At 37.2% G+C, this 17,407-nt stretch overlaps 2 protein-coding genes across 2 annotated transcripts; both read left to right on the forward strand.

Moving 5' to 3' along the window:
- Positions 1-550: 550 nt before the first annotated feature.
- On the forward strand, positions 551-4,334 carry LOC146572104 (somatostatin receptor type 3-like). The gene is made up of 3 exons (XM_085276103.1): positions 551-1,327; positions 3,685-3,800; positions 4,224-4,334. The coding sequence occupies exons 1-2, from the start codon at positions 551-553 to the stop codon at positions 3,703-3,705; spliced, it is 798 nt and encodes a 265-aa protein (XP_085132229.1). The 3' UTR covers positions 3,706-3,800; positions 4,224-4,334.
- Positions 4,180-7,100, forward strand: LOC146572105 (ras-related C3 botulinum toxin substrate 2-like). Its single transcript, XM_085278461.1, has 5 exons — positions 4,180-4,266; positions 4,483-4,545; positions 4,944-5,103; positions 5,410-5,543; positions 6,750-7,100. Exons 1-4 carry the CDS (start codon positions 4,180-4,182, stop codon positions 5,538-5,540), a joined length of 441 nt encoding a protein of 146 aa, XP_085134587.1. The 3' UTR covers positions 5,541-5,543; positions 6,750-7,100.
- Positions 7,101-17,407: the final 10,307 nt, after the last annotated feature.

Raw genomic sequence — 17,407 nt, forward strand, 5'->3', positions numbered from 1 at the left:
CCAGTCCACGTGGGCCGGTGTCCCTGCAGGTTTTAGATCTCACCCTGGGTCAACACACCTGAATCACATGATTAGTTCATTACCAGGCCTCTGGAGAACTTCAAGACATGTTAAGAAGGTAATTTATCCATTTAAATCAGCTGTGATGGATCAAGGACACATCTAAAACCTGCAGGGACACCGGCCCTCGTGGACTGGGATTGGGGACCCCTGATGTAAAGGATGTTACAAAGGATGACGCATTTTCTCCAACAACAGATCTGCTCGAACAGAAACTGAAAACAGAACTCAGAAAAGGTCCCAGAAGAAACTTTATAGCTTTACAGACACATTTCAGTGGACAAACAACCAACACGGCTGATTTGTTGGAAGAGTTGATTAACTGGACATCTCCGAAATGTTAGAATACACCTTTAATGCATTAATTGCTTTATATTTCATGTCCACATGAAGTGTGCTAAATTAATTAACTTTGCTTTCTGTAGGGCTGCTGATCTTCTACTGATGTGAGCTTACCAACAACTGTTGCCTGATAGTCGTTAACGCCTCGATGGAGCTCATCCAGTTTGCTTTGCTGCCTCAGGAAGTCCCTACAGCTACCTGGAGCAACACCTCTGCCCCCTCCTACTCTCATTTCCTGCTCCTTTCTACTCCCTCCGAACCGCTTCACAGCTTCAACCAAGATGACACTTCGTTTCTCCTTAACAGCTCCTGTCAAAATTGCACCAAAAGTAAACCAGGATCCCTCCCTGGCTTGGCTGGAATCTTCATCCCACTCATTTATGGCATCGTTTGTGTCGTTGGCTTGGTGGGAAACACTCTGGTCATCCATGTTGTCGTCAACTACACAAAACACGAGTCAGTCACAAACATCTACATACTCAATCTAGCCATTGCAGATGAGCTTTTCATGCTGGGCCTACCCTTCTTGGCGGTACAGAACGCTTTGCTCTCGTGGCCTTTCGGCTCTCTGATGTGCCGAGTGGTTATGACAGTGGATGCCATCAACCAGTTTACCAGCATCTTTTGTCTAACTGTGATGTCAGTGGACCGATACCTGGCTGTGGTGCATCCCATCCGCTCTTCTTGGTGGCGGCGCCCCCACGTGGCTAAGGCTATCAGTGGCACCGTTTGGGCGGTGTCCTTTGTGGTGGTGCTGCCGGTAGTGGTGTTCGCGGATGTGCTGAAGGATGATGGGAACTGCAGCATCGTGTGGCCTGAACCAGCAGAAGTGTGGAAGACATCGTTTATTGTCTACACGTGCACTGTTGGATTCTTCTGCCCCCTGCTGGTCATCTGCTTGTGCTACCCGCTGATCGTCATCAAGGTATGACTTTTAGAGTAACACTGAAATAATTTGAGTTTTTAAGATAGAGGAGGAAGTTGGAGACATTTTTGAAAAAGTGTAGTCTATTCAATACTCTTTTCTAAAAATATTACATAGTCTGACTCAGATGAGCAATAGTGAAGTAGGAGCCTTTTATTGTTGATTAAAACACCGCAGCATTAGTGTCGTGGTCACCTTAAATCAAACTAGAGTCCACAAGTAAACCGATTTCAGCTGCAAACTGTTTTAAGAGTATTGTGGCTTCAGTCAACTAATGTTGATGTACTTGATTGACATTTTATGATTGACATTTAACTGTTCATCCACTGTCTAAAAAAAGCCATTTCCTTTAAGGCCACTCTTACACCCTCAGGAAAGGGCTAGGGGATGAGGGGATTAACAATGATAAGCTCAGGGGACAGATAACGAGTCAACTATACTGTTATATCACTCCAACAAAGGATGTCAACAGACTAGAATCTGCTGAAAAGACAAGAAATGGGTAATCAAAGAAAAACTTCACTCTCACATAGGGCACTGGCTGCTCACTACTAGCTCAAACACAGCGCTAAACTCATCGTCAAATACGTCAAAGCACATCACTACACAAGCCTCTGCAGGCTGGGAAACAAACACCTAAGGTCACCACAGTACTGACACTGGCGTACACCAAGGAGCTCTTCACAAGCTTGTATCCAGCTATACACTGGCTCCTCAGGAGAAATGGGCGGCAGCTGAACCTGTGGGAGCCTGCTAGGGTTATAACAGCCACCCTCACTTTAAGCCAGCTTTCTTCTGTTCATTATAAACAGGTTGAAAGAGCAGGCGGTGGCTGTGTTCACAGCCAGAGCTGTGAGATGACCATATTAACGATGTCCCCACATATTACACAGATAAACAAGCAGTAAACACTGTCCTAAACCTCACTGTGCACAGCGATTACTTGCACATGCATTGGCCACAAGGTTTACAAATTTGGGCCATGTTTAACATGAGTATCTAATTTTAACAGTATACACCAATGAGGCTTAATATTATGATCACTGATAGGTGAAGTGAATAACACTGATTATTTCTTTATCGGGGCACCTGTTAGTGGGTGGGATATATTACAGAGCAACTGAACATTTTGTAGTCAAAGTTTATGAGTTAAAAGCAGAAAAATGGGCGAGCACAGGGATTTGAGTAAGTCTGCAATATTAATAATATTAATATTGTGATGGCTGGATCATCTCCAAACTGCAGCTCTTGTGGGGGGTTCCCGGCTTGCAGTAGTATCTATCAAAAGTGGTCCAAGGAAGGCGCAGTGGTGAACCAGCAACAGGGTCATGTGCAGCGCATGAGGCTGCATAGCTGCAGACCAGTCAGGGTGCCCGTGCTGACCTCTGTCCATTCATGAAAGCACCAAAAATGGGCACATGAGCATCAGAACTGAACCACGGAGCAACAGAAATACATGGCCTCTAAAGCTGTGCCCTCTTTCAGCAACGCAAACATGTTTCAGGACTGGTTTAAAGAGTACAACAACATGTTTAAGGTTGAGAAGCTCCGAGGCCCCACCTCGCAACTTCCAGAACTTAAAGGATCTGTTGCTAGAATCTTGTTGCAGATACAGCACACCTTCAGGGCTCCAGTGGAGTCCATGCTTCAGGGCTGTTTTGGTATCAAAAGGGGGACCTGTGGTCATAATGTTATCCCTGATCGGTATCTGCATGAGTGTGTGTGTACACTGTTACTGTAACTTGTTTATATGTAAACAAGGTTATAACTTTTCATCTTCCACTTTCACAGTTGCTAATCTTTTTGCAGTCATGATTAACATTGCTCATGTTGACTCATTGTGAATCATGTTGCTGCATCTGTGGGAAACATAAATGAACTTTGGGAACATAATGGCTCCTTCCACACTAAAACTCTGTCTCGGTTATTTTTGTTTAAAAAAAAGAACCTCACTCCTCTCCACAGTGACGTCCTCCTAAACTTACATTACTCAGAAAATCTGCCAACATGTGCGTAGATGCTGAAGCCCAACGTAAATGGACTACACTCTGTTAATATCACTAATGGCACAGGAGGATGAGTGTACTTAAGTAGTATTTGCACAGACCTAATGGAAAAGCAGAGTGTGCCATGGTTAGCAGGTGTTTCTACATTTTGGGAGAAAAACAGCAATCAGACTGCGTGAATGTTGTTCTTCCAGCAATCTGAACTCTTAACTCTATAAATATGTTTAAACAACAAACAGAATCACGTATATCCTCCCTAACCACCAGCAGGATCTCAGATAGTGTTGACTGTTTGTCATAGTTGTTCTATGTTTGACAGTTTACGTTATTTCAGTGACTTTTCTATTTCAGGAAATCCATCCATCTTTTTAACTACTGGGTCATTAAGGAGACTGAAGCCCATCCCAGCTGTCATTAGGCAAAGGGCGGGGTAGACCTCGGACAGGCCATAAAACAGGATTAATCTGGTACACTAGTCTCTTTCTTTCTGTAAAAAAACATCTGTGTCTGCAAACATTTGTGTTATCAGTTTCATTTGAGCCTGAATACATTTTGGATGAAATTTCTCAAGTTTTTAAAAATGAGAAATTAAACTGTTATTCTACTATGAGACCACACGGGGGCAGCCCTGCCTTATTATGTATTATTCTCTCTTACTAGACATGGTTAGGATGGCTTTTGTGTCAAACTAACCAAAGTAATGTTGTTGGTTAATGTTTTTGTGAACAGTGGTATTTCAAGTATGGTCCTGTTTTTTTCTCCATTACAGGAGTTTCACTGGTTAAACAATCAGTGAATTGAAAGATTGTTGAATGAATGAATAACCAATGAAATGAAAGGTTGCCTATGACTTGTTGGCTGATCGCTGACCTTCTCTACTCTCCCCACAGATTCGACAAATATTCAGCTAATGTGATGGTGGACAGCAAGCCGGTCAACCTGGGCCTCTGGGATACAGCTGGACAGGAAGATTATGACAGGCTCCGCCCACTGTCCTAGCCACAGACGGTACAGAATCACACATACACACACAGGCACACACAGTAACTAATGGACATAAAGTTACACAGACAGAACTTATATAACATGTCAGCTAATTAAAACTGCAGCAGCTATTCTAATTCTTTGTCTCCTTGTCTCTCCATCCAGGATGTTTTCCTAATCTGCTTCTCCCTGGTTAGCCCGGCATCCTATGAGAACGTCAGAGCTAAGGTGAGTTTTGGCTGTTTTTTATGAGGCCTGTCTCTCAGCTGCCGAGGAACAAAATGTAAAAAAGAACAAACGGAACAAAAGCAGGAATTTATTATAGAGAAAAAAAATAGGTACTTGGATTACAAAATGGAGAAAAAGCCTAAACAGGTCTAATAATTGATGTGAATGAATGATTGATGCTGTGGGTGAAAGTTGGATGATGTATTTCTCTCATCTTTAATAGCTACAGCATATCATTTGTTTTTCATGCCTTCATCCACCTTTCTGTAACACCTGGCATCAGAGCTTCATCTCCCTCCACCTTTGATTCTGTTTTTTGCCTCTAACACGTTCCTTGATTTTGCGTGTTCCCCTTTCTTGCCTCTTATTTAGTTTTCCTTTACTCTGTATTCTGCCAGTGGTACCCTGAGGTCCGTCACCACTGCCCCTCCACGCCCATCATCCTGGTTGGCACTAAGCTGGATCTGAGGGATGAAAAGGATACCATTGAGAAACTGAAGGACAAGAAGCTGGCGCCTATCACCTATCCACAGGGCCTAGCTCTGGCTAAGGAGATAGGTCAGTCACTCTTACTTTATTTGCTTGAAAAGCACTTTAAGATTTGAAGCTCTCCTCACCAGTGAAGATATGAAACTAGCAGATGAAGATGCTAGAGAACTTTGTAGCCTGACTGCCTCTGCAAATTTTTGTTATTCCCCTCATTTCCTGGCATCACAGTAAAAGTATAGTAGCTGTAGTTGACTATAGTGTTCTTTGAAAGTTGAACTTATTCTTCTCCACTACCAGCAAACCTTTCTTCTCTTACTTTGTCTTTGTAGTTCTTTCTCTTCTTTTATTAACATATATGTGTCTTCGCATGTATAGATGCAGTCAAATACCTGGAGTGCTCAGCCTTGACCCAGCGTGGTCTGAAGACTGTGTTTGATGAGGCCATTCGTGCCGTCCTCTGCCCTCAGCCCGCCAAGGTCAAGAAGAAGCCCTGCTCGCTGCTGTAAACGGTACGACTGAATAAAACGCAGAGGAAGAGGAGGAAGAGAGATTAGACGTTTGAGAGAAGAGAGAAACAAAGTGAACTCGCTCATTAAATCAACACATAAAGTAGAGTAGAGGTTTGAGGGCTTCTTTTCTTTTCTTTGAACATAAGTCTGAAGCTATTCAATCAAGCCTTTTATTTGTCACATGCAATGTTTACATCTGCAGTGAAATTGGACCCCCCGAACATACATACGTATCAGCTCCAGCCTTGAGACCACAGCTGACACCGATACGGTAGCTGCATGAAATGATGGTGGTTTTCCTTTAGTGCGAACAACTGCATGTCAATTTCACAGTTGGTCTAACAGTCCGTCACTGGTCTCTCAGTCTCCCGTTGGAGAGCTTCTCTGAGATGTTATCAATCTTGTGCTCAGAGAGCAGAGACTGCCGTGAGCTTCTCCAAGATCTTATCCGTGCTGCGTTCAATGAGCCCATTTTGAGAAGTCACGACCCGTCCCATCATTTCCATCATAGCGGGCAGCCTTGTGGGGTTTTGGAAAGCCAATTCCGCCTTCCTTGATAAGCCAGGGCCAAGCCAACTCCGAACAGCAAGAACCCTGTTATCATGGTTCCGAAAAGGTAGATGTCTACAATGTCCTCGATTGACAGTCCCGCCAGGCACACGACCCTCCAGTTCCTCCACCCGTCCATTGTGTATCCAGAGGGGAACGTCCCTCTAGGACACTCGGACTTACTCAAGCCCAGGCTTCTCGTTGAGAAGAGCGTGTCAATTGCATTCAGGGACCAGTTGTTCAAATCCATAATTCCTCTTTTAGGTTGTAACAGACCGTGAGAGTCATCCAGGGCAAAAGTAGAAAAGTAGACGAGACTAGACAAGGACATTGAGAAGCCAAGCAGGAAAGAGAAGGAAGAGGGAGAGGAGAAAAGTGCGACTGCCTTCGTCCAGAGCCAAACGAGAAAGGAAACTGTAGACACTTATCACTAAGAGGTGATTCAGAAGTTTGTTCTTGCACATATAATGGACAGAAACATTAAAGAGAAAAGAAAAGACATAAATGAACACAACACAAGACAGAAAAGTTTCACATGCTTTGTACTCAATTTCATTTTTTTGCAGAGGAAAAATAAATTTGTCCTGAATATTGTTGGAGTAATTTTGTCCCACAGGCATCAATTTAACCCCATGATTTATGTGACCTTTGTTTTAGATTCTCACAGGAGCACAGAAGAAGAGAAAAGGACTGCAGACCCTGAAGAATATATGCAAATCTGCCATGTCTCTAATGTATATCTACAACTTTAAACAAAACAAAAAACAAAACAATGTATGGTGTGCAGGTTTGCTATTGTTTTAGAAATGCCAACGAGCTCTTCAGTCCAAATCCAGACGCTGCCCAGACAGGATTTCTTTGTAAAATATATCAGTTTAGAGATTATAGACCCTTTGAGTTTAAGTGTAAGTCTGAGAGCAGCATGCTGCCTTCATCTAAAGTACTGCCAACAATATATATGTGTTTCATGAAACCTAAAATAAAAATAACTTTTGTAACTGAAATAAACACAGTGTTTCAGTATGATTTGTTCACTGTGCTGTTTTCAGGGTGATGAATGTAAGGAGCAGAAATGGTCGTTTGTGAGGAAGCAAGCAACAAGCAAACTTGTGTCTGAATAAGATTTATTAACAAATGTATTATTTGTTGTGCTATTAAAATAAAAATAAAACATTTGATTGCACAAAAGATTCACATTATTTCTCCACAACATGTGACCTTTTGGATTGAATGCCTATACTCAACTATGGGGGATATAAAATTCTCATTTTGATACAGCTGCTGATATCGCCTATACTCTATCCTTATTTACATATTGTGGAGAACAGCATCTTTTTCTGGTGGTGGGTTGAAAATGTTCAGACTCAAACAGCACTTTCAGTTTTGCAGTTTAATGTTTGACCAGCTTTTTTGCCAAAACACCTTCATGTTTCAATCATTTTAGTAATCCTGCGAACAGTTAATCATGTCACATGGTGCTCAAGTCTTCAGCTGTGATTTTATTTGTTATTTAATTAATACAGTTTAATGTCTTATAATATAGATAGCTACACAGGCATACAGAGAGATTGTTTACTTTATTAATCCCCAGTGCGACTGAAGATTAAACTGAATATAAAGCATTTAAAAGAAGCTCAATCTTAAACTCATAACAGAACAGTAATGTTAGTCCATATAAAACTGATGTGGAATATTTTCCTCTTGAATTATTAGGTTAACTTTGATATTTTGTGGTTAGTTTGCCAGGATGATGACTGTCATCCTCTCTGCCTTTCTGCAAGAGGCTCCATATGCCGCTGTTCTAGTGGATACTGTAAAAATAAATAAGCAATGATATATGATAATACATTATCATTAAACTCTTAACTATACAGTAGTAGTAAAAAATATTTTACTACTTTCCAAATATCAATGAAAGTATAGGCATTCATGTAATAATAATAATAATAATAATAATAATAATAATAATAATAATAATAATAATAATGAACATGAATTATGTTTCATTCACAAAATATTTTCTCTTGCCAGTTAGTATTGTATTGTAGTGGTATTGTAATTTTCAGGAGACTGACAGTAACAGAAATTAATTCCATAGACAAGAAATCAACATGGACGTGGACCGCCACACTGCAAAACATTTGGTAATCTTTTCTGAATGGTTTATAGTTATGACCCTATTAAGGATACACAGAAGACAATGGACGAATGGACAAAATAAAGCATGTAGAGTACTTTTCAAATTCTTTTTGGTGTTTGCTCAAATATGGGACCTTAAATAATTTTTTTTTAATAATATAATTTAACTAGACCATACCTAGAATTTTTTTGTGGTACATTTCCCTGATGACAGATCCTGATTTAATTTCATGGTTGGAAGGACCAGGAAAAATTCTAAAAATTGTTTGAGTTGAGACAAAATGACCCTATTAGCAAATCACCATCGGTTTAAGAAAGGACACAACAAAAATTCAGTTAACATACAAAATCTGATATGAAAGAGGCAACACACAGTCTAACTCTTTTGTTTTTATGTTGCATAATACAGAGAAAAACTGTTTTTACGACACTAATGATGCCAGTAACAGTCGCTGTTGGGGAGGACAGTTTACACTGAGCATGTGCAGTTTAAAGATGCCTTTTATTTTTAAGGAGGAAACCATCCTGAGCTGCTAGCTGTCCAGTTTAAAATCTATAGTGAAGCACTTTCTGATGTCTTCTTATTCCTTTTCAGTATTGTGGATGTTTTGTTCAATATTTCCTTTTTGATGTTTGTTTACCAGCCGTATTGGTATCAATACTTCCTGTTATTTAGCCGTAAATAGCCATTGTAGTGTCTTTGATTGAGATATGACTTATCGATCGTATTGATAATTTACGGAGAGCTTAGAGATGGATATCTGTGTAAGTAATGGCACAGCTTTTTTCCCCTTTTTTGTTTTTAGAATTAAGATTTTAAGAAAAGAAAAACAATTAAACCGTAGCTGAATCTGATCAGAGGAAAAGAGGTATCCGTCAGCTGTGACGCTGCGTTCTCGTTGATCTCCTTGAGATCTGAATGACATCAAACTTATTTTTGAAGTTTGCATTTACCCTGTTGTATTAAAAGAATACCTAAAGTTTCTTTTCCATTAGAGAATTTTTTGTTAACCTGTTTACTGGTCTTGATTATGCATCAAGTCAGAATCTGAAATTCATTTTTTTAAAAAAGGACGTAAAAACTCCCACGTTTTACAGCGTCGGCTATGCGGAGGCTGCCAGGCGTCGTATTTACACACCCATGGATGTTTAACTGTATTTATTGCGTACAAATAAATGTGAAATAAAGATAGCTTAAATGGAACAAGACTCTGTTTTAACACTTAATTCCTGCATCCACCTGTTTAAAATATATTATTTTAAAATAATGTGTTACATGACTACACAGAAGGATGTTTCAGCTCAGTATATAGCAAATAGAAAAAATATAAATAATTCTTAATTTTAAAATAAACATTAATCTGATTATTAAAAAAAATTATTGGACAAAAAGTACATGGAAAAAAGAACTCGGTGAAATGGAAAAAATAAAGTTCAATATCTTGAAAATCAAATAGAATACAAGCTTTGTTTTCTTCCTTGTTTTCTGTATTTATCTGTTTGTATAAGACAAACAGTTTATCATAAGTAACTGAAAGTCTTTCGGCTCTTCGAAGAAAAACTGATGGAATCCAACAAATAAACATAACTAAAAACTGCAGCCTCAAAAGTAAAACTCATTTGTTGCTGATAACGAACGCAAATCCAAAGTGTTGTTGTTCCCACCCCAGAGCAGCAGGTGGCAGCAGCACGATACAAAGGAACTGTACTGTACTGGGATTTCTGTTCGTTTTTGTTTTTATTTTCCAAAAGAAGAAGCTGTTTTTAACGTAAACTGTTGATTATAGAGTTTTTTGTTGCAGTTTGACCTTCAGCTGAACTTAATGTTGGGTTTCTATTGATTTTAGAGAAGCTATTCGCTGAGAGGTTGTCATAATTCATGCATGAAAGGGTTAAAACATATCCTTTGTTTCATTTTTTAGTGAAACTCTGGTAGAGTAGCTTTGAAACTGATAATTCAGCATATACTAAAAAATAAAGCCTTTTCTTACAGTATATTTGTGTGTATTTTATTTTGCAATATTTCTAATTACCACACTTAAAAGTGAACAGCCTATAATGCTATCATGACTCATCACTCAAACGCATCTTTTTCTCTCCGTTTTGGCCTTCCGTCCACACTGAGACAGCGTTTTCGGTCAAGGAAAGCGCAGCGTTTTGAAAACGCTCTCCAAAGCGTATACATTTGACGCCGTTTTCGCATAGCATTGTGGAAAGCGAACTGGAGCCTTTTTAAAAACAATGACACATTGTAAACTACGTCCACACATACACGGGTATTTCTGAAAACTGAGATTTTTCGTTTTTTTTTAAAATCCCATTCACACCTCAACACCAAAAACGAAGGAAAATGCTGCCAGGAGCATGCCAAAGCAACAGGTGGCGCTATATTCCTAACCGTGTAGAAATGTTGGCCAATCAGATGTCTAGACGCCTGGGCGGGAAAGAGTAAACAAAGATGGCGGCGCAAAGAAGCAGAACCGAGTACTATGTGTGGAGGGACCGTAACTGTCTGTGTATGTAAGCATTTAAACACTACAGAGAGTAAAATTAACAGTATTTTGTCTAAGTCCGCCATTGTAGAAATTAATTTCACCGAAACAATAACTTGGCGCACAGTGTGACGTCAAAAAAGGCGCACACCTTTGACCCTGCGTTTTCTCCGTTTTCCTTGTCCATAGTAAACGCAAAAACGGAGTTCTTGAAAATCTCCACCCAGGCAGGAATTTTTAAAACTCTCCGTTTTCAGTGGACGAAAGGTACAAACGCATAGATAAATCTACGTTTTCAAAAATACCCATACATGTGGACATAGCCTAGTCAAGTGATGCAATCATGTGATAAATTGTGACAGCCCCGTTAAAGATTAATATCAGTTTGTACATCCTCCAGATAGCTTTTCTTCAAATTCTTTAATTCTCAATCGCTTTTGTAACTTTGTACTTTTGTATTACTTGCAGCAACAACTCCACCTCATTGTTAGTCCATTTAAAAAACTAGTCGCTTTTCCTTTTCATTTTGCTGCATGTTTCAAAGAGCCGGAAAGTAAATAAACGGCAGACAGAAATGAGGCAGGTCGAGTCACCTTGCGTTTCACGCATGCGCAGTGCTGGAACAACTCTGTCAAAACGGTAGTTTGGACACGAGCATTTTCAGACAAAAACACCTTTTTCAAATTGATCCGGCCTAGTGTGACGTAAGATCACAGGCCGTTCCAATGACGTCACCAATCACCACACTTCAAAGCACAAAGCCTGCGTTGTCACAGTAACGCATTCTGCGATAGGAGGTCATATATAGGAGTGAACTTGACTCTCACACAGCCTTAACTGTCTGTCTGTCCTCATGTCTCCTGTCACCCTGCATGTTTCTAAGGTTAGTTTTCTCCATATTTATATTGTTCTTGTAGTTTTTGTCCTCTGGTTTTTGTCCTTGAGGTTTGAATATATGTGTGTGTGTGTGTGTGTGTGTGTGTGTGTGTGTGTGTGTGTGTGTGTGTAAATATATATATATATATATGTATATGTTTTTTGTCCACAGATGAGGTTTGAAGTGTCTGTGTGGTGCAGCTGGTCTGGTCTGTCTCTGTACAGTCGAGGCTGCACCCACCCATAAAACGGTGGAGGCTCACCAGGACATGCACACCTCACAAGTTCCCGGCTCTCTCGACTCGGTTGAAGACGGGTTTCTTGGAGAAGGGGAGGGCAGTGAGGCACAGTCCCCCGTCCCCACTTTCTTGCACTGAGGTCTGTTTGTTGCAAATATTTTTCACTTTGTTGAATTCTCCCAATTCTTTGAATCTTTGGGCTGAAGGAAGGACAATACTCGGTGTATCAATGCTCAATCAACAATCATTTATTTCCATACAATTCAACAATAAGAGCATTACAACGTCCGGACGGGAGAGATGCTACCAGAGGGTCAGGCACATGTCTCAGAATGGTGACGGGTTGCTCAGCTTTTTATAGTCTCTAGTGGCCCCCAGCTAGTCGTAAAAGCCAAAACATCACATTTTTTCTCTGTTACAGCGCCTAAGTTATGACCTCGGCAGTTGTTTCTCTGCTTTCTGTAAGGTGGGGGTGTGGAATGTGGTCTGTCTATCTCCCCTGTCTTTAGACACAGAGTCTCCTGCTTACAACCTTCTCTTCATGATTCAACAATTAAGCATGTCAAGAAAACAGTGTAACACATTCCCAGCAGATCAAGGATACAGAGTGATGCACATTTATCTAATGAACTAATATGTGAATATGTTCTGTTAACTCAAAAGTATAATGAGAACTAAACTACATACAGCTCACACACTCTATATTAAAGGGTATAATGTGATCTACAGCAGTATTCTAATTCAACTACTTTGATTACATATATAAGGTAACATATAATAACAGAATAATCTAATAACTTGTTTTTATGTCTTATCATGTTTATATGTGTATTTATGTCTTGTATTGCTGGTAAGTAACTTTCTTGCACTGAGGTCTGTTTGTTGCAAATATCTTTGACTTGTTTTTATGTCTTGTAATGTTTATGTGTGTATTTATGTCTTGTATTGCTGGTAAGTAACTTTCTTGCACTGAGGTCTGTTTGTTGCAAATATCTTTGACTTGTTTTTATGTCTTATCATGTTTATATGTGTATTTATGTCTTGTAATGTTTATATGTGTACTTATGTCTTGTATTGCAGGTAAGTAACTTTCTTGCACTAAGGTCTGTTTGTTGCAAATATCTTTGACTTGTTTTTATGTCTTGTAATGTTTATATGTGTATTTATGTCTTGTATTGCTGGTATGTAACTTTCTTGCACTGAGGTCTGTTTGTTGCAAATATTTTTCACTTGTTTTTATGTCTTGTAATGTTTATATGTGTATTTATGTCTTGTATTGCTGGTAAGTAACTTTCTTGCACTGAGGTCTGTTTGTTGCAAATATCTTTGACTTGTTTTTATGTCTTGTAATGTTTATGTGTGTATTTATGTCTTGTATTGCTGGTAAGTAACTTTCTTGCACTGAGGTCTGTTTGTTGCAAATATCTTTGACTTGTTTTTATGTCTTATAATGTTTATATGTGTATTTATGTCTTGTATTGCTGGTAAGTAACTTTATTGCACTGAGGTCTGTTTGTTGCAAATATCTTTGACTTGTTTTTATGTCTTATCATGTTTATATGTGTATTTATGTCTTGTATTGCTGGTAAGTAACTTTATTGCACTGAGGTCTTTTTGTTGCAAATATCTTTGACTTGTTTTTATGTCTTATCATGTTTATATGTGTATTTATGTCTTGTATTGCTGGTAAGTAACTTTATTGCACTGAGGTCTGTTTGTTGCAAATATCTTTGACTTGTTTTTATGTCTTGTAATCTTTATGTGTGTATTTATGTCTTGTATTGCTGGTAAGTAACTTTCTTGCACTGAGGTCTGTTTGTTGCAAATATTTTGCACTTGTTTTTATGTCTTGTAATGTTTATATGTGTATTTATGTCTTGTATTGCTGGTAAGTAACTTTCTTGCACTGAGGTCTGTTTGTTGCAAATATTTTGCACTTGTTTTTATGTCTTGTAATGTTTATATGTGTATTTATGTCTTGTATTGCTGGTAAGTAACTTTCTTGCACTGAGGTCTGTTTGTTACAAATATTTTGCACTTGTTTTTATGTCTTATCATGTTTATATGTGTATTTATGTCTTGTATTGCTGGTAAGTAACTTTCTTGCACTGAGGTCTGTTTGTTGCAAATATCTTTGACTTGTTTTTATGTCTTGTAATGTTTACGTGTGTATTTATGTCTTGTATTGCTGGTAAGTAACTTTCTTGCACTGAGGTCTGTTTGTTGCAAATATCTTTGATTTGTTTTTATGTCTTGTAATCTTTATGTGTGTATTTATGTCTTGTATTGCTGGTAAGTAACTTTCTTGCACTGAGGTCTGTTTGTTGCAAATATCTTTGACTTGTTTTTATGTCTTATCATGTTTATATGTGTATTTATGTCTTGTATTGCTGGTAAGTAACTTTATTGCACTGAGGTCTGTTTGTTGCAAATATCTTTGACTTGTTTTTATGTCTTATCATGTTTATATGTGTATTTATGTCTTGTATTGCTGGTAAGTAACTTTATTGCACTGAGTTTTGTTTGTTGCAAATATCTTTGACTTGTTTTTATGTCTTGTAATCTTTATGTGTGTATTTATGTCTTGTATTGCTGGTAAGTAACTTTATTGCACTGAGGTCTGTTTGTTGCAAATATCTTTGACTTGTTTTTATGTCTTGTAATGTTTATATGTGTATTTATGTCTTGTATTGCTGGTAAGTAACTTTCATGCACTGAGTTTTTTTTGTTGCAAATATCTTTGATTTGTTTTTATGTCTTATCATGTTTATATGTGTATTTATGTCTTGTATTGCTGGTAAGTAACTTTCTTGCACTGAGGTCTGTTTGTTGCAAATATCTTTGACTTGTTTTTATGTCTTGTAATCTTTATGTGTGTATTTATGTCTTGTATTGCTGGTAAGTAACTTTCTTGCGCTGAGTTTTGTTTGTTGCAAATATCTTTGATTTGTTTTTATGTCTTGTAATCTTTATGTGTGTATTTATGTCTTGTATTGCTGGTAAGTAACTTTCTTGCACTGAGGTCTGTTTGTTGCAAATATCTTTGACTTGTTTTTATGTCTTATAATGTTTATATGTGTATTTATGTCTTGTATTGCTGGTAAGTAACTTTCTTGCACTGAGGTCTGTTTGTTGCAAATATCTTTGACTTGTTTTTATGTCTTATCATGTTTATATGTGTATTTATGTCTTGTAATGTTTATATGTGTATTTATGTCTTGTATTGCAGGTAAGTAACTTTCTTGCACTGAGTTTTTTTTGTTGCAAATATCTTTGATTTGTTCTTATGTCTTGTAATGTTTATGTGTGTATTTATGTCTTGTATTGCTGGTAAGTAACTTTCTTGCACTGAGGTCTGTTTGTTGCAAATATCTTTGACTTGTTTTTATGTCTTATCATGTTTATATGTGTATTTATGTCTTGTAATGTTTATATGTGTATTTATGTCTTGTATTGCTGGTAAGAAACTTTCTTGCACTGAGGTCTGTTTATTGCAAATATCTTTGACCTGTTTTTATGTCTTATAATGTTTATGTGTGTATTTATGTCTGGTATTGCTGTTAAATGTGTATTTATGTCTTGTATTGCTGGTAAGTAACTTTCTTGCACTGAGGTCTGTTTGTTGCAAATATCTTTGACTTGCTTTTATGTTTTATAATGTTTATATTTGTACTTATGTGTTGCATTGCTGGTAAGTAACTTTCTTGCACTGAGGTCTGTTTGTTGCAAATATCTTTGACTTGTTTTTATGTCTTGTAATGTTTATGTGTGTATTTATGTCTTGTATTGCTGGTAAGTAACTTTCTTGCACTGAGGTCTGTTTGTTGCAAATATCTTTGACTTGCTTTTATGTTTTATAATGTTTATGTGTGTATTTATGTCTTGTATTGCTGGTAAGTAACTTTCTTGCACTGAGGTCTGTTTATTGCAAATATCTTTGACCTGTTTTTATGTCTTGTAATGTTTATGTGTGTATTTATGTCTTGTATTGCTGGTAAGTAACTTTCTTGCACTGAGGTCTGTTTGTTGCAAATATCTTTGACTTGCTTTTATGTTTTATAATGTTTATGTGTGTATTTATGTCTTGTATTGCTGGTAAGTAACTTTCTTGCACTGAGGTCTGTTTATTGCAAATATCTTTGACTTGTTTTTATGTCTTATAATGTTTATATCTGTATGTATGTCTTCAATTGCTGTTAAGTAACTTTCTTGCACTGAGGTCTGTTTGTTGCAAATATCTTTGACTTGTTTTTATGTCTTATAATGTTTATGTGTGTATTTATGTCTTGTATTGCTGGTAAGTAACTTTCTTGCACTGAGTTTTGTTTGTTGCAAATATCTTTGATTTGTTTTTATGTCTTGTAATCTTTATGTGTGTATTTATGTCTTGTATTGCTGGTAAGTAACTTTATTGCACTGAGGTCTTTTTGTTGCAAATATCTTTGACTTGTTTTTATGTCTTATCATGTTTATATGTGTATTTATGTCTTGTATTGCTGGTAAGTAACTTTCTTGCACTGAGTTTTGTTTGTTGCAAATATCTTTGACTTGTTTTTATGTCTTGTAATCTTTATGTGTGTATTTATGTCTTGTATTGCTGGTAAGTAACTTTATTGCACTGAGGTCTGTTTGTTGCAAATATCTTTGACTTGTTTTTATGTCTTGTAATGTTTATATGTGTATTTATGTCTTGTATTGCTGGTAAGTAACTTTCTTGCACTGAGTTTTTTTTGTTGCAAATATCTTTGATTTGTTTTTATGTCTTATCATGTTTATATGTGTATTTATGTCTTGTATTGCTGGTAAGTAACTTTATTGCACTGAGGTCTGTTTGTTGCAAATATCTTTGACTTGTTTTTATGTCTTGTAATCTTTATGTGTGTATTTATGTCTTGTATTGCTGGTAAGTAACTTTCTTGCACTGAGGTCTGTTTGTTGCAAATATCTTTGACTTGTTTTTATGTCTTATCATGTTTATATGTGTATTTATGTCTTGTATTGCTGGTAAGTAACTTTATTGCACTGAGGTCTGTTTGTTGCAAATATCTTTGACTTGTTTTTATGTCTTATCATGTTTATATGTGTATTTATGTCTTGTATTGCTGGTAAGTAACTTTATTGCACTGAGGTCTGTTTGTTGCAAATATCTTTGACTTGTTTTTATGTCTTATCATGTTTATATGTGTATTTATGTCTTGTATTGCTGGTAAGTAACTTTCTTGCACTGAGTTTTGTTTGTTGCAAATATCTTTGATTTGTTTTTATGTCTTATCATGTTTATATGTGTATTTATGTCTTGTATTGCTGGTAAGTAACTTTATTGCACTGAGGTCTGTTTGTTGCAAATATCTTTGACTTGTTTTTATGTCTTGTAATGTTTATATGTGTATTTATGTCTTGTATTGCTGGTAAGTAACTTTCTTGCACTGAGTTTTTTTTGTTGCAAATATCTTTGATTTGTTTTTATGTCTTATCATGTTTATATGTGTATTTATGTCTTGTATTGCTGGTAAGTAACTTTATTGCACTGAGGTCTGTTTGTTGCAAATATCTTTGACTTGTTTTTATG

The sequence above is a fragment of the Mchenga conophoros genome, linkage group LG6 (genome assembly GCF_057382185.1).
Source record: "Mchenga conophoros isolate Kocher_MC1m ecotype Shallow Benthic linkage group LG6, M_conophoros_male_GT1.1, whole genome shotgun sequence".
NCBI lineage: Eukaryota > Metazoa > Chordata > Actinopteri > Cichliformes > Cichlidae > Mchenga > Mchenga conophoros.